This window comes from Portunus trituberculatus, chromosome 49 (genome assembly GCF_017591435.1).
Source record: "Portunus trituberculatus isolate SZX2019 chromosome 49, ASM1759143v1, whole genome shotgun sequence".
NCBI lineage: Eukaryota > Metazoa > Arthropoda > Malacostraca > Decapoda > Portunidae > Portunus > Portunus trituberculatus.
In genome coordinates this window covers 18,523,147-18,540,708 of record NC_059303.1, presented here as the reverse complement: position 1 = coordinate 18,540,708, position 17,562 = coordinate 18,523,147, and the positions used below count along the sequence as shown (strand labels likewise).

The 17,562-nt window shown below is 42.2% G+C and overlaps 2 protein-coding genes and 1 long non-coding RNA gene across 4 annotated transcripts in view; 1 reads left to right on the top strand and 2 right to left on the bottom strand.

The window, feature by feature from the left end:
- Positions 1-8,056, bottom strand: part of LOC123499200 (leucine-rich repeat-containing protein 49-like) — a 36,687-nt gene extending 28,631 nt beyond the window's left edge. The window contains exons 1-3 of one of the 2 annotated variants that reach the window (XM_045246930.1): positions 6,310-8,056; positions 1,323-1,606; positions 798-941 (exon numbers count right to left, since the gene is read on the bottom strand). In XM_045246930.1, the coding sequence (XP_045102865.1) occupies positions 798-941; positions 1,323-1,606; positions 6,310-6,369 (488 nt within the window). In that variant the 5' untranslated portion in view covers positions 6,370-8,056. The remainder of the gene's footprint in view (positions 1-797; positions 942-1,322; positions 1,607-6,309) is intronic. The other variant, XM_045246931.1, reaches the window with a different exon arrangement.
- The window catches only part of LOC123499208, a 17,124-nt gene extending 212 nt beyond the window's left edge, over positions 1-16,912 (top strand). The window contains exon 2 of the long non-coding RNA XR_006672928.1: positions 16,694-16,912. This is a non-coding gene — a long non-coding RNA (uncharacterized LOC123499208). The remainder of the gene's footprint in view (positions 1-16,693) is intronic.
- Positions 9,291-16,906, bottom strand: LOC123499204 (synaptobrevin homolog YKT6-like). Its single transcript, XM_045246938.1, has 4 exons — positions 16,717-16,906; positions 16,357-16,457; positions 15,830-16,000; positions 9,291-15,715 (listed from the first exon to the last, which is right to left on the bottom strand). Exons 1-4 carry the CDS (start codon positions 16,904-16,906, stop codon positions 15,578-15,580), a joined length of 600 nt encoding a protein of 199 aa, XP_045102873.1. The 3' UTR covers positions 9,291-15,577.
- Positions 16,913-17,562: the final 650 nt, after the last annotated feature.

Genomic DNA, 17,562 nt, shown 5'->3' with positions numbered 1-17,562 from the left:
GGCAACAAAGGAAAGCATGAGAGAAAGAGAGGAGTTGTGTTTGGCGAGTAGTTTGAGTTCTGGGTATTTCCTCCCGCATGCGCACACACACACACACACACACACACACACACACGAGAATGAGACGATGAGAAAAGATAGAACCAGACTGTAGAGAAGGACGAAGATTAGGAAACAGAACGCTAAGACTAGAATCAGAATGAAATAGAAAGGAGAGGACGAGAAGAAGGTGGAGAAGGAGCGTGACGTGACATGCAAGGATTAGGATAGAAAAGGAGGAGGAAAAGGGATTACAAAAGATAACCAGACAACAAAAGCCCTTCAGATAATCGCATGTCTTGTCTTTCGCTCTAACAGTATTGAATCTTTTGCAAAATTATCAATAGAGTGACGAACACATCCTGGAAATCTCACTAGCATCCACTGGGGGGGTTAAAAGCAAGGGAAAGTAGTAGAACCCTTACCAAGATACCATTAGAATCATAAATATCACTAGAATCATGAAAAAAACATCCAGCGACTTCAACCGGAGTGTTAAAAGAAAAGAAAAGTAGAAGAAATCTTGCTAAACTATCACTTAAATCATAAACACATCCTTGAAAATCAGAATGACTTCCACGTCAGCCTGTTAGAAGTACCGAAAAATTATAGAACTCTTCGTAAGCCACCTTTAAAATCATAAAAAAAGACATCCCTGAAAACACCAATAGCTACAACTGGAGTCTTAGAAGTAGCAGAAATAAGACGCAGTAACATTCAGCACGAAGGCATGACGTAAGGGGCACACCAACACTCACCGATCGAGGTCCACCTTCTCCACTGATACGGGAGTGTTGTTGGGCCGCAGCAGTTGAATCTGGGCCGTGAGCTGAGCCTGGCCGGGGGGCGGGGCACTGGGGCGGCTGGGAGAAGCACGCCGGCCGGAGTAAACACGCGAGGATCTGAAGAGAAATGAAACACGCTTGGGTTGAGGGACAAAGTATTAAGTTTTCTCTTATTAATAGCATTTGGGAATTTTTTTTTTTTTTTTTTTTTTTCATTTCTACCTGAAGATATTTTAAATTAGAGTCTCGTTGAATCTAGACAAGCCGTTATTCAGTTTGCAATCGAAAAAAAGGAAGAAAACTAATTATTATTTCAGTAAAGAATTATAAGCATACCTTTGAAACAACATCAAATTAGCATTTCATTTTGTTACCTAATAGAAAGTAATTTACACCTTTAAAGTAGCATTGAAATAGCACTTCAGTACTGAATAACTAGTAATGTGTATAATAAAAGAACACTGAAACCATGATAAGTAACAAGCTTCACTTCGTTACCTGAGTGGGGTCGGCATACGCTGGGTGAGGATGGGGCGGGGCGGCACATGGGGCAGGAGGGGCACCGTGAGTGGGGTCATCTGCAGGTCCTGGCGTGGCACGGGCGGGGCCTGCTGGTGCCCCGCGCGGTAGCCATGGGTAGGGTGGGCGGCGGAGGCGGTGGTGGTAGTGGCGGTACGGGTGCGGTGTGGTCCATAGAGGTGGGCGGCGGGGCGGGTTCTAGGGCGGTCAGAGGTCTTAAAAACCCGACCCCCATTTACGTTCAGGGAAAGTGTCTTGCCGTTCTGGAGGAAAGGGAGGAGGAGCAAGTCATGAGGAAGTGGTGGTGGTAGTAGAAGAATACTCTGTTTATGAACGCTACAGGCACGAGCCCCTGCTGGGTGGAGCACGTCAAGGGATCAACGCTCTCCAGCATGCTACTGGCTGCTTATGTTTAGTGGACAGCATGTTGTTCATTGAATCTTCATCAACAGACATTTTTTTTTTTTTTTTTTTCTTTAGAGTATATGAAAGCTATCCTTCACCGTCGTCACTTATTGGCTCGTATTCTCAAACACTTCTGTGCTTCACCACTACCTATTTCAAAGGACTTTATTTAGATCTACAGTAGTATTTTAAGATGTTTTATTTTTCAGGGTTTTCGAGGCAAGTAACAAGATTTCTACATTATCAATTGGAGAAACACTTGAAAATCTCGCTAATCATCTCTGCGACCCTTGAAAATAGTCGTGGTGAGAAAGCAAAGCGTTTCTCAGTACGGACCAATGTCTTATTACTTGAAGACAAAAGCAAGTCAGTATAGTAGGTACTCCAAGAGAAGACGCAGAGTGAGAAGGCTGAGAGAAATTATATTAGTCACCTCGAGGTGATTCTTAGACATCTGCTGGACTGCTAACACCCAACTCACCCCAGACATGGGAGAGAGAGCGGCCTGGCCCGCCCTCCCTCAAGCGCGCCTTGCATTACTATCATTGTGTTTCATCCATAATTGTAATGCTTGGTCAACATGTTTTCTTTCTGCTTTAAGAATAATTAAGTAACCTGCAATAACTGGCTGATAATTTTGCATTGTTGTCACGGCGTCTTTTCCGTTAATTGCAATGCTAATTGATTAGTATTTTCTTGTTTCGGCACAGCTTTCTTTATAAATTTTCAGTCACTTTAAAATAAGAACTATGTGAGGAAAAGGGAAATAGAAAGGTAAGGGAAATAGAGAAAGGAAAAGATTAAGTTACAGGAGGTGAAGGAGGAGGAGGAAGAAAGGTAAGGGAAATAGAGAAAGGAAAAGATTAAGTTAAAGGAGGTGAAGGAAGAAGAAGAAGAAGAAGAAGAAGAAGAGGAAAAGGAGGAGGAGGAGGAGGAGGAGGAGGAGGAGGAGGAGGAGGAGGAGGAGGAGGAGGAGGAGGAAAAGGAGGAGGAGGAGGAGGAGGAGAAGGAGGAGAAGGAAAGGAGGAGGAGGAAAAGGAGGAGGAGGAAAAGGAGGAGGAGGAAAAGGAGGAGGAAAAGGAGGAGGAGGAGGAGGAGGAGGAAAAGGAGGAGGAGGAGGAGGAGGAGGAGGAGGAGGAGGAGGAGGAGGAAAAGGAGGAGGAGGAAGAGGAGGAGGAGGAGGAGGAGGAGGAGGAGAGAGAGAGAGAGAGAGAGAGAGAGAGAGAGAGAGAGAGAGAGAGAGAGAGAGAGAACGCAAAGTTAAACAATAAAAACGGATGAAAGAAAATGATCAAGTAGTCTTTTCGAAACCATTTCTATACATAAGGTACCACCATATAAAAAATAAATGAATAAACAAATGAATAAATAAAGCACTCCTTCAGCCATCTTTTTACATGTAGTGTAGGCGATTCTTGAAACCCCTTGATTACTGTGACTTTCCCCCGCAAGCCTGATGAAATGGTGTGGTCCAAGTTTAGCGTAAAATTTTAATCTGTATTCTTTAAACGCTGTGCTTTCTCATGCAGACTATTATTTCTCAGCCCACATATACGAAAATTCAGCTTCTCATGGTGTTTTCCACATTCACAAGGTAGAATTGTGAAAATGCTTCTTGAAACTTGTATTATCTCTTGTACAACCTTGTGACAGCGTGTATAGCCTAGTGTAGGGATGCTTTTTTTTTATTCTCTTTTATTCACAGGATAGAGTACTTGTTAAACTATCAGGAGAAACATGAAAATAACTTTGTAAAATAAAGCGTAATAGGACATAAGAAAAAGCGTTCGTGGCAAGAAAGTGAGACTTTTTATGTTCGTATATGGCAGCCTGCAAGCGTAAATATTTTTCTTTTCTTTTTTTTTTCCGATGTGAATTAAAAAATAAAGTAACAAGGGCATTAGTGACTGGGCTCTTTCTTGTAGAGAGGTGAAGACTGGGTGGTGTGTTGTAAGAAAGGTGGATGAATTGGAAGTGAAGGAAAGATCGTAGAAATGGATGAGAGTAAGTGTGGAAAAATAGGAATATAATGCGAGTAGGTTAGTGGAAGGACAACGGCGTGTATCGGGAGCATGGTTGGGTGCATGACTTAATTTAAGAGTGTTTGTGGTTCCCGTTCAGCAGCAGAATAGGAAAAATGTTCCTTGCCTTAATAAAAGACCCTATCCTTCCTGGCACTGATATATATGAGTGGTGGAAAAAAACGTACAGGGGTCTACAAGATAAAGGATACCGAGGCCTGACTGTCAGCCACCCCATCAGGCTTGTGGACCCGAGGGACAATCACGCACATCAACAATACCGAGCCGCTGTGCAAGAAAATGAAGAATAAAGCGCTTTTCTATGGTAAAAAATAAAATGAAATAAAATAAATAAAAAAATGAATAAAATAAAAAGCACTTTGTCGAAGCACCAATGTTTATTATGGATATTACTGATCATAAAGAGTCTGGTTTTCTTGTACAACTGCTACAATCCAAAGTCCCCCCACAGGACACATGCCACCTCAAGTTCTTCATAATTCGGGGAGTATTTGTCAAACTGTTGTATATTTAGATGTTTCTGTATTTTAAAAAGATTAACTTAATTTTTTGTGTACCCTGACTCCAGCTTAGGTGAAGCAATAGTTTGTGTGTGCCACCTTGCCTTGCCTCCTAGCTGGGTCATAATGTCAAAGGAGTTTACGTCAGGAAGGTCTAGGTGGTTAGGTTAGGTTAGCTTAGGGTGTCGAGGGTGTCTTGGCCACCTTTAAGTTAGGGTAGGTGTGTTTTGGGAGCCCATATTTCAGTCATATTTGCTCCTCAGTTCAAATATTTAATGAAAACACTTCTCGTAGACTTTTTTTCCGCAGCCTGTTTGAAGTGTTTCCTTATTCACAGGATAAGACATTTGTTAAGCTACTAAAAAAATAATGAAAATACACATACAAAGTTTTGACAATTTACACAACAGCAAATGAGACTTGGGTCACTATTCTTAACATTCCGGGATCTCTCTCCTGTATCTTCATAGGCTGTAGTGTAAGTTATCGGCGTCTTCAAGTATGCTTTCATGTACCTAGTGATAATTCAGACATTCTACATCACCAATGGAAAAAAAGCAGTATGAAAACCAGAGGAATTATATGTGACCTTTGCAGAGGGCCCTTGTCAGAGGCTAAAATGTTTAAAAATATGAGTCGGAGCGGAAACCATTTTGAAAACATGAAAGACACCCATGGTAGTAAAATGCAATAATGAAGTTCTGAAAACACGCACACACACACACACACACACACACACACACACACACACACACACAATCAACAATCAACCGGTAAGCCATATTGATACAGTTTTCAGAGAGACATAATTTGCTAAGGAATATTGGAGTAGCATTTCACTACATGGACAAAGAAATAATGAAGAAATTGATAAGTACTATAATAAGACCCAGATTGAAATATACAGGAGTTGTATGGACCCCTCATAAAAAAAAACGCATAAGGAAGTTGGAGAGACTACAAAAAATGGCTACAAGAATGGTTCCAGAATTTGAAGGGATGACATATGAAGAGAGACTAAAGGCTATGGATCTACTAACCCTGGAACAGAGAAGGGAGAGAGGAGATCTGATACAAGTTTATAAATTGATTAACGGAATGGATCAAGTGGATAATGAGAAACTGATCCTGAGAGAAGAATATGACATTCGAAGCACAAGATCGCATAGTAAAAAACTGAGGAAGGGAAGATGTCTGAGAGATGTTAAAAAATATAGTTTCCCGCAAAGATGTATTGAGACTTGGAACAGTTTGAGTGAAGAAGTGGTGTCAACAAAGAGTGTGCTTAGCTTTAAAGAAAAAACTGGATAAGTGTAGATATGGAGACGGGGCCACACGAACATAAAGCCCAGGCCCTGTAAAACTACAACTAGGTAAATACACACACACACACACACACACACACACACACACACACACACACATTCTAGCGCCTATAGTTTGTTTTCATGTTATATTATCTAAGTCATGTATGTTTGCCAAGCGTCACTTTGTATTGGCGGGCAGTACCGTGGGTCAGTCAGTCCACGGCGCCGGTCGGTGGATCAAGAGGAAACGCGGAAGAAAGTGAGGTGTTATTCCCGTGAGGTCATATTTCTTCTCTAATTCCTGGCTGCGGGGCTTTGAGATGAGATATAATTGGACAGCTCGCTCGCTCTCTCTCTCTCTCTCTCTCTCTCTCTCTCTCTCTCTCTCTCTCTCTCTCTCTCTCTCGACGTAATCTTAATTCCTCCCTTCCTCCCCTCCCTGAGTCCATTTCGTCATGACTTCCTCTTCCTCCTTCCCTCCGTCCCTCCTTCCCTCTCCCTCTTTATGTTTCTTTCCCTCCTTGCTCCGTTCCCCTCTCTCTCTCTCTTGATAGTGTATGTGTGTGTGTGTGTGTGTGTGTGTGTATGTGTGTGTGATCATCAGAGAACAGCCTCGTAAGATATAACAATTAAAATTTACTGTGGTTTGCTATCGTTGCTTATTGGTGTTCTTTCCTTCTTCCTCATGGCAACATGGCGACGGGTCACTCACCTCACATTTCCTGGTCTTGGCGGCAGACTGACTTTGCCTCTGTTTGGGCTGCTGGAGCATTGAGGAGGCGGGGGTGGGATGCCACCTTGTCACACTCGTAGCGGGCGGGGCGGGGCCGGACGGGACGGGGCACGGGCTGGGGAGAGCTGGAAAGTTGCCCCGCCTCCCCCAGCCTGCCCCATGTCCTCCTCAGCTCATTCACACCGCGGCGAGTCACGGCCCAGTGTCCCCGTCCCTCCTGCCCCCACCCCGGCAGGAGCCGTCAGGGTGGTGATGAGCTAATGAGCGTCACTGATCCCTATCGACCTGTTCCTGTTGAGTCGCGGACAGTTTCCGTGAACACCTGGAGCTGTCACGGCCGCCTCAGCACACCCGCCAGATGTTATGACGCAAACTTAATGTTTATGCACACTGATCGCTCCTTCCTTCCTGCTTGGTGGGTGCAGTGGCGTGGTGAGTTCCTTTGTTCGGTAAGTCTGGTCAGGCGCAAGTGGTGGGCGTCACATTCCTAAAGTTCTACAAAGTGGTCGTAGAACGCGCGGTACATTCTGGCAAGATTGGCACTCACGGACATTGTTTACTGTGGTGGTCAGCACGTCGCTTCGACATGCATGTGAGCACGGGAAGCCTTGTGGCGTCACCCCGGCGAGGACCCACGCCCACTACTGGAAGTGACACTGGGCTGCGGGCGGCGGGCACGCGGCGGCGCTCGGTCACTCGGACATCTCTTGCTAATGGTTCGCAGGTCACCGTGATCAATAGCACTACATTAGGGCGTAGGTGCAAATACCCTCGCTGCTGCAGGAGTCTTGGCCACGGGGGAAATCGCTCTATACCTTCAGTTGTGTGAGCGTGCCCTTGGCATGGGGCGGTGGCCTGTGGGCGTGCGGCAGTCATCCATCATGATCATTGCTCCGTAGTCTTTTGAATCACTACTCGGATCGATCACTTAAAATTCAACTTTGTTTTTCTTAGTCTACATCTCCGACTCACACTTGGCACCTTCCTTCGGGCCGCTAGTCGCTCGTTTTCGCCGCTGCCGCCGCCGCCGCGCAGGCCGCCTTGGCCCAGGGTATGGGGAGTGGGTGCGTGCGGGCCCTCGCCAGTGGTTGGTGTTGTCCTCACAGCAGCGAGCCACGTCCTCCCGCTGAGTACCAGCAGGAGGGTCGGGGGTCGCACCTCGCCAAGACCAGCACCAGCGTCTGCCTTCAGCGGTGACCTCCTCCCGACTGCAGGCGGACAGTGTGGTCGCCTCCCCAGGTCACGTTGGAAATGCTAAATTTGCCGCTTGACTGTCATCCAGACCCTCGCGTGGCACTAATGTCGCCTGTCCAGTTCAAGTCCTACCTGGCTGGTTATAATAATCAAGCAAATGAGACCTGGCATTCATATAGGAGCTCAGCGTCCTCGGGTTGCCTAGCAACTAAGACGCCATGAATCAATGAAGCACAAGACGTAAGGCGCGCTGCTCACGCCCCTTCAAAAATGAAGAACACACTTCACCGCCATGTCCCGGCACATGCCACAGATACACTGCCTCTTGGATGCCAGCATTAAGTCATCGAGGGCGACGAGCCGCAAGCCTGAAGCTCTCCATGAAAGGTTGGATGGCTTACATGATGAAATAGTATGTTATCCGTGCCTGGTTGGCGTCTCCTCAGGAGTGCCGAGCCCTGCTGGAACATTCTAAAATTTCCGCCACCCGAGCGAGTGGTGGATCCTGCAATACTCATGGTTTATGAAGAATATCCCGCCCTTGCTAACGTTCAAGCGTCCAATGATGACTTCCGCATTGTTCAGCGTGCGGGAAGTTCACACTGGGCGGTCCGTGTGTCGCGGCATGCATTCTGACAATAAAGTTTTGCCAGCTGCGTAATATTGCCCTCTGTCGGCGATATGTTGCGCCTCATTCCCTCCTATTTACCTAACACATTTTCTGGCTCACCGTTCCTCCTCACCCTCATCCCTTTTAAGTTTTCCTCCATCGCATGTCATTCACTGTACTTCACAACTTTCCTGCTCACGCAGATTGGCACACTGAAACCAACCAGGCAACTTGATACATTTATTTATACATAAAAAACTCCCCACTGGAATAAACTTTAGTATTGGTATGTGGCGTGGAAAACAATACGAAAGAACAAGGCCGTATTGAAAAAATAAAAAAATCTGGGAAGGCAGTGCAAGGTTTAACAATACAAGGGATCCACCAACTTCCCACAGACAACAGTTGGTCAATAGAACCGCAATTATACTGGAAGAAAATTATATATATATATATATATATATATATATATATATATATATATATATATATATATATATATATATATATTTCTACAGCTTTGGATCAGTGGGAGATGACGTGTGTGTGTGTGTGTGTGTGTGTGTTAATTCCTCTGAACTTATTTGTTTTAATAATGAAGAAACCTGTATCATTTTTTAAGAGGTAGATGGTAAACTTGGCTGGGAATGGGACGCTGATAACCCATTATATTTATTAAGAGTTCTTTAATGTAAGCTGAAAAGAACAGGAAAAGAAAAAAGGAAAAGTGTGTGTGTGTGTGTGTGGTTCTTCCCAGTTGAGTTCAAGGTGGCTACTGTCTCTAGTCTGTGGAAGGTTAATTGACTCATCATAATATCATTAACTTAAAAATAAGGTCTTAACAGTAAAAGTAGATATTCATTTAGCATTACAGTATTGCCATGCTACACAGAATTTGTCAGCGTTCAAGTCAACTGTGTGTAAACTTTCGCTAGTTGGTATTTGTTGTATGGTGTGAAGGGGAGGATGTGCAAGTGAGATATGCTCACTACAGATGATTACTTTTTTGGAGGGGTAAAATGTAGAAACAATAATGAGATGTACTTTTTGGTCATCAATATTTCTTGGTGGGGGGAGGGGAATATGCAGGTATTGAAGAAATTTGCAGATTACATGTGGATATTTCTTTGGAAGGAAAAATAAAGAAACAATAGGATTTACTTTATAGATACATAATTACTTTTGTGGAAGAGAAGACATGTTGCCATAAACAACAATGTAAACTTACTAGAAATATCACTATTCTTTTGGAGCAGAAGATCTGTAAAACAATGATGAGCTTATTGGGTTCTTTGTTACTTTTAATGAGTTTTTTGTTTGAACATAAAGTGTAAAGTCATTATATTATTTGCAGTTTGACCAGAAGGGGTCACTATGCAAACATAACATGATGTACATACTCTGCTCATGACATTGGTGAATATTATTCATGTTATCTTACATTTGAGTTTTTTGTTAGAATACAATGTACATACAGACTACATTTAACCCAGTATTTGCAGTTTGACCAGAAAGGCAAACAATGAAAACATGACAGGATGTACTATGCAGACCTATAACACAAATGAATATGTTTGTATTGCATTAATCTATTCTTCATTAAAACATAATATTCATAATGGAATAACCTTAAAGACATCTTTAACTAACAATAACTGTTGAACATCTCTGAGTAACTGAATGACAACTTTTTTTGGTTCACACATAATAATAGAGTTGTAAACCTAAGAACAATAATATTTAGGAGGACTAGTCACTCGTCTCCTTACTGACCATAACACAACTCCCCAGTCTCCAGTCTTCCTTCCTGCCTCCCACAATCTTCCTCCGCCACACTACTCTTCCCCCGTCACTGTGGATCAAATACAGGTCCGACCACTCAAGCTGTTCATCTAAGGTCACACTAGCTGGGGAAATCCACTTGCTCTGGACATGAGGTCATCTGAACTCATACCTGATAGTTCAATCCTCTCAAAGTAAATCAACTTTGTCTGAGGTCACACCAGATAAGAAAATGAACTTGTACTGCTATACCACAAAGGTCATCGTAGCTCACACCAGGTGGAAAATCAATTCATACTGGACAACCAAGGTCATTCCAGGTCATTTATCCCAGCTAAGGCAATCCACTCAAGCTAATCAAAGAAATGTTTTTGCTCATTTAACCTGGGCAATCAAGTCATTCCCTTCCAGCTAGTGTTAAGGGGAAGAGTGCAAAGATACTACACCACTCACTCACTGGCACTCACCACTCAACACACACTCCACCCACTCCATCCTTCCTTATGGTCAAGAGTCCAGCCCCTTTGCCACCCTACCTCCCTGCCAAGCCAAGTCCCGTCCCTTCGCCCTGAGGTATCCTTTCTGTTTGTATATAAATCCGTTAGTGTAATGACTCAAAAGACTGAAGAAGATTAGGATTGTCTTTCCCGGTGTATATATATGATACTTGTGCACTCCCATACAAGATGAAGTCTTAGGTTAGTATGCTGCTGCTACACATTAGTTCAAGATTCAAAAATAGGTGATGTGGTCAAAAATAGGTGATGTGGTCTATGCATCCATGTATAGTCATAGAGGGAAGGTCATATGCCACTCAATACCACTGTGTCATGTGTCTTTACATCTATTTCTAGTCATCTGATCTGCAAAAAATCCATCAACAGTCAGGTTTGCTAAGGAGATTACAAGCAGATGAGACGACTAAGACTGAGGGTAGAATAAACAACAGTGGAAGTGAATGGATAAGGTTACTTGACTCCTGATGACAATAACTAATGTATGTATAAACAAAATATATATTAATATAACCATACAAGCCAACAAGGTATGCAGTATTTACATTATAGGGAGTATATGCACTTGTATGATGATTAAGATTATTCAGCATCTTTACTAAATCTCATAAATATTTTTTCTCTTCAAAAGATAAGTTAATTTCACATAAAAAAATAACTCTTGTAGTAGTAAGAGTAATAGTAGTAGTAGTACAGTAACATGTATTCTGTAGCATCTGCTAGACTGATGGAGGATTGGGGAAGTTTTACATAATACTACTTTAGCACATACACTGATGTCACAGATATACACAAAGCACACTTAGGTGGTATGACAGTTAGAGTGAGAAAGCAGACAGGAGGGAGTGTATTGGCATGGGTGTGAGTGTGTAGGAGAGCAGGAGGGCATGACAGTGTGGAGCAAGTGAAATAGATTGTGAGGATGTTCAGAGAGGAATAAATAGAAAGATTTAGCTAGTGAAAAGAATGTGAGGATAGTGGATGTTTATCAGAAGATAATGAAGTCTCAGGGTTTGGAGGAAGGAAGTAGAAGGAAACATAAAGAGAGCAAGAATGGTAGAAAGTTGATGCTAGTTTTAGGAAGGTGTGAAAGGATATATGAGGAAAAATCAAGGTGAGGAAAAATATTAGAATGTTTAAAGGTAGAGGTCACAGTCAGGATGAGGAAATAAAATGTAGGAGGAGGAATAAAAGGAAAAATAAGGGTGAGGAAGAATGTTAAGGAGTTAGAGTGAGGAAGGAAGATGCAGGAGAAGCAACAAAAGAAAAGAAATTAGGTTGAGTTACAATGTAAAGATGTTAGATGATAGATACAAGTGTCAGAAATGGAAGGAAGGTGCAGGAGGCATAACAGCAAGCAAGGAGGAGGAAATAAATTGCAGGGTTGTGGATCATGGAGGGTACAGAAGGAGGTGCAAGATTATTATGAAAAAGCATCAGGAAATATATGGATGCACTCAAAAGATTTGACAAGTGACATATAGTATGGATAAGGAGGAAAAGATGGGCGAGTGTGAAGGTGTGGAAGGAGGAAGTGCATGGAAACTATGTAGCAAATTCCTAATCCTCCTACCACCACCAGTGCATTGCAGCACCTCCCTCCTAGCATGTCTTCAAATAAATACATTGCACAATTCCTAAGAATAAGTAAAAGATAGGCACATAAGTGAAAAATACAAAATTAAATTTTTATATACTCACTTTACCAAATTTTTCATCGTGAAATCAATACTCATAACTGGCCTGATGAAAACTGTATATATACAAAGTAGTATCTGTGCACACACTGTTACTATGTCTGCTTTGCTATTCTACATCAGCAGAGCAAACCAACATAACTCCTCATTGCCCTAAAAAGAAAAGAACACCAGGATGAGAGGTGTGAGTAAAAGGAGATGAGAAGTCCAGTGAAGGATTGAAGAGGAAGCAAAACAAGCAGTAAACCAAAAAATAAATAAATAAATAAAATAAATAAATAAAATTAGAAATAGTGATCTAAGGCAGTTAGTGAGGAATGCAATAAATTTAAGTGAAAGAAGTTAATTAGTATATTGTAGATTTCAGTGAATTTTATTGTATTTTCTTAGGAATCCACTAGAGATGCAAGACACAGTAAACAAAGCAGTACTTAACTGAAATGCACAATGAAAAAAATAACCAGTGCTTATGGATTTTCTTAACCCCTTCAGTACTGGGATGCATTTTTACCATGAGTTTTGACTATGATTAGATGACTTTGTTAACATTAGGAAGAGTCTATGGGAAATTAATGGTAACAGCCTTCACTATTCTAATTGCTACACAAGTTTCTGAATCTGTGTAAAATCATCAAATAGTAAGCAGAATGAATATTGAAACACAGCATGGTACTGAAGGGGTTAAAAGGATGAGCAAAAAGAGTAAGATAGAATAAACATACCAGGACTGCAACCATTTCCCTAATAACTCATACCAAATCTCCACCTGATGAAACAAGATACAAAACAACAAAGCTGTCAGATCACTTTGTGCAATGTCACAGGCTTGTGTGGAACATTTACAGACAAGCAGTGCTTCACCACTAGGAACAGGAAAGTACACACCACCACCACCACCACCACCTTTCTGCCTGACAGTCAAGGGTACCGGGGCACTGGAGGCAAGTTGGTGGTGGGTCTGCTGGTGTCAATGCATGTGGTGCCATCTAGCAAAATGTATGAAAATCTTATAATATGATAGCATTCTTCTTTATTGGCTGAAATTGGCTGCTTTCTCTAATGCATTTTCATTCATAAGGGTGTTTAGCATGCTAGTACTGCACTGTAGCTGGAAAGCAGTGTTAATGTACCAAGAGGCTATAGGTCAGGCAGGACTTACGGTTGCACTAGTGGCATATCAGATTTGTATTTCCTTAAGTGTTTAGTCTGTGCAATTCCCACCAATGGTTTCACAGCCAGTTCATCCTGCCTCCTTGATTAACCAGTCTTTCCATGACACTTCAAATACAACTGGATATTAATAAGTCTTTTCAGTTACTATGTAGTTCATGTTTTATCATCATCTGGATCCTTATAACACATCAAAATGTTTCAAAGCCATATTCAGATGTTTCTTAAGCAAGCTAGTTTATGTTTTGCCTTATCACTTCAGTTTTAGCCTACACTTCACAGAAAATAGGATCAGGTGGCTCACCTACTTAGCTAACTGCCAGAGGGCTGTGAGTTCAGTCTTGGGTCAAAGCAATTTCTGTCATAATCTTAGCCTCTGTACCGAACCCAGTCAATTCAATTTGTCATCCTAAAAGGCTAACCTACAATTCATACTGATGAACATTTACCTTTATTATCAGGTTATACAAGTTCATTTGATGTAGACAACACAGCCATTAACATGATGAGATCTGTCTGAGATGAGAACTTCTACAAACATGGATCCCTATGATATACTACATCCTTCTTATACTTAAGCTGGTGCCTACAGACTTGCCTATCTCAAGGCTACACAAGACAGTCTATGTATCTCTGCCACTGCCTTGCACATTCACTCAATTCTGAGTGATAAACTAGTTGTGATATCAATATATTGTATTCAGCATTGCAGTAAGTATTGCGAGATGTTTAGTTCTAATGCTATATAACCTTCTGACAGTATCAGTGTCAATGTTTTCTTGCTGCTAAACCACATGGCCACACATGCACTCACAGTACTTGAGTTGCACTCTGCAGGCCTTTCAAAATACAAGGTGTGAGCATGAAGGTGAGATGTCAAACATGCACTACATAGTTTGGCATTTAAACAGGTAGAACTTTGAGCCATGGCATTACTTCACATAGATAGCCACTTGTAGGCCTCATGGTTTTTTTCAACTTCCAATATTCTCCTATGTTCTTATTTCTGCCTAAGTGATGATATCCCATGCTCTAACCTTGTGTTCCCAGACCTTGGTGCACCTCAGACTGAGTAACAGTAAGACACAATTGATGCTGCACACTTAAACACATGGGGATTCCTGTTAACACACACCAATATCTAGACAGGCTTGACACACCAAGCAACAAATCAGCAAAGCACATCACTCACACACATGCAATGACACACACACACACTGATACACAAACAGGAAACCATCAATGGGACAGTTATGCATACATGCACACACATACATACACAAAACACACATAGCAGCACAATCAGCTTTAATAGTCCTGTGACCTTGCAGTCTGTATGAAACACACAAGCAATACTAATGCCTCCCTTCACTTTAACAGTTAATTGGCTCACACAGAGACACTTCAATGTTCACAATCAGTGTTATATGGACAGCAGGCTGATGGAAAGCACAGGCTGACTTTGCCATCCACACCTGAGCCACATGAGGTTAGAATATTCCTCTAAAATAAACTAAAAATTACTTTATTACATTGAACATATTCCCAATGAAGGAAATGACAGGATGAAGATAACCAAAACTTAATACTTTACATGCATGGCTGGCACCAGAGCCTTACTGACCCTCACATGGTGGTCTATCAAGCTCCTATTCTTAAACATGAGACTCATTTAATTTCAAATGGAAAGCCGTCACACTGGCCACATGGGATATAATAAATACAACATTTTACAGAAGAATTAAAGGTTATAGCACCTTTTCAAAATTTGTAACCTAACAATTTAATAATATAGCTTAATTTGTCAACATTAGTGCTTTCCTGTGCACTAGGCACAGCTGGAAGCAACTTGTAAGTGTCCTCAACATATTGCAGGAATGGTTTGTTCATAAAGTTAAAATTCCTAGCAAGCATTATTTTTAAAAAAATATTTTCTTTTCCATCATCACAATTGCAGCTAAAACATAGCCTGCTCACCCAGATAGCCCTGGTGGAGCACATCTGGACAAATATCTGTGGGGTTTCCTCATCAGAGGGTAAAAATAAAAATTCAAAAAATATTTATACTCCAACTTCTGTCCAGTCATCATTAATACATAATAATCCATTGGTATTGCTCTTACTGTTACCTGGTTAGCCTGGCATCTCATGAAGGGTGGAGTTGTGGGTCACATACTTTTTGCTAACTGAAGGAGACACTTACACCCGACCTTCATGTCTCCCTCGGGCTCCTCCACCACCACCACTGCCTTGGCCCAGCCCACACGCAAAGCAGCCTGTTATCCAAAGCTGCAACAAGAGTTAGTCTTCTTGGCAGTCTTGTAGAACATTTTGGACTGTGAGCTGAGATTTTCCGACTTTGAAACCAAGTCATCGAGCTTTTCTCCCCTCTCAAGGACAGCAGTGAAGGCATTGTGCTGCAAGAGAAGGAAGAATTACCAACTGTGTAGGGAAATGCTTGTGAATGGAACATTTCAATACTGTGTACCCCAGTACATAATCTGTGTACTTCTGTCTACACACACACTTACTAGGATAATCTTGGTCTCTTCCACCTCCTCCTGCACCTTGGTGAGGGAATCAGCATCACGAGGGTTCTGCCAGAGGGCGAGTGTGGCCGGCAGGTCAGGGTAGGGCACCATATTCTCCTCCGTGTTGGGCCACAAGTGAGGGGGAACCTTGGCTGCAAAGTCGTCCAGTACCTGCATGACACAGAGACTATTACACTTTACCTAATACTCCTTTGTTTCAGAAATTGTCGTGTGTTCATAATTATAGTGCTACTTGTACATACTTAGTTGTTATTTTTAGAGACTGGCAGGTCAGTGTTTTTTTTTTGTTTTTGTTTTGTACTTATTGTTGCCCTAAGCCAGTCTTACATCAATAACTAAGACTTGAGTGCATGTATTGATTTCTCCCACAGCCATTCCTTAAAATGGTGCTCTCCTGAACAAGTACTGCTATAGACCAAGACAGAGTGAAGTTAAAGCAAGACTTGTGAGCTGGTATGCCACAGCCGTCACCACAGCATCACTGTGTGTGCAGCGCTAGACCTCACCTTGTTCAACATGTTGTGGGCCACTCGGTATAGGTACTCGTGATCTGAGATGGCCACGCCTGTCAGGTTGTCAGCACGCACATACACGTGACACATGTACTCTGCAAGACAAGGACTGCAATGAATTATGGTAGCAAAAATAAAGAAAAAATGGACAAAAGAAGCACAATGGGACATGAGCATTCTTCTAATAATGTGTTAAGTTATCTAGATGTATTCCTTGTGAGCAAAATACAAATGTTTCACAATAACATAGGTAGCTCAAGCGTCAGATGTCCAGAATAACAATGAATTTTATAAGGCAGCCACAACACTATACATCATCTTTGTCTTTCAGTGGTCTAACTGCTGCCCTCACACCTTGCTCCTTGATGGACTGCCTGGAACATGGGTTACTCCTCTCCGTGATGATCTTGCTGGTGAAGGCCATGAACTCCTGGATGGAGCCCCGCTGGAAGTAACCAAACTGCTGCAGGTCATACGCAGACTTGAGTGTCCTGGTGCTCTCTGTCCCCTTGTACAGAATACTGATGCTGTACAGCTTCACCATTGTGCCTGGAAATGGAGGTAAGTGGTAAATGTTTCTGAAAAGATTAGCTTTCATTGTAAATGTTGCCTCACATCAAAATGTCTCTCTTGAATAACCTCAATCTAGGAAGGAACCACAACACTACCCTACCAGTACAATGAAACATTTAGCAACTTATCCGAGTTCCCAAATAAATATGAGCTTTGTAAGGAAGATGCCATGTTGGGAACGAAAACCAAAACCTGAGAAGCAAATGAATACAGTAAAACCTCGCTTGACGAATGTCTCTAAGGACGAACAATTCGGGAGACGACCAAAAAATTTGTCAATATATCAACCCATGGAACGAACGATATTTTGGGGGACGAACGCGGTTAAATGGCTCGCCGGCAGGCAAGCCGTTTGTGTGATAGCTAACCCGGCTATCACACAACAACAAAACAAAACATAAGCACAAAAGAAAATAGAAACAGGAACATACGAAAAATATTACATAACATAATCTCCGTGCCACCACGATTTTCTCCTGTTTTCCCTGTGCATGGTGATGTTACCGGCACGCTCTACTGTAGCTTCCTCGGCGTTATCCTCGCTGCTCTGGTGGTTCTCAGCATTGCTGTCATCATCATCCTGGCCATGTCCAGGTACTGCAGATTGTGGTACATCCATCGCAGCTG

Coding starts and splice junctions, on each gene's coding strand:
- LOC123499204 (XM_045246938.1), bottom strand. CDS start 16,906: ATGGTGAAGCTGTACAGCATCAGTATTCTGTACAAGGGGACAGAGAGC. Junction 16,001..16,356: donor CCCACAACATGTTGAACAAG/GTGAGGTCTAGC, acceptor TGTGTCATGCAG/GTACTGGACGACTTTGCAGC. Junction 15,716..15,829: donor AAGAGACCAAGATTATCCTA/GTAAGTGTGTGT, acceptor CTTCTCTTGCAG/CACAATGCCTTCACTGCTGT.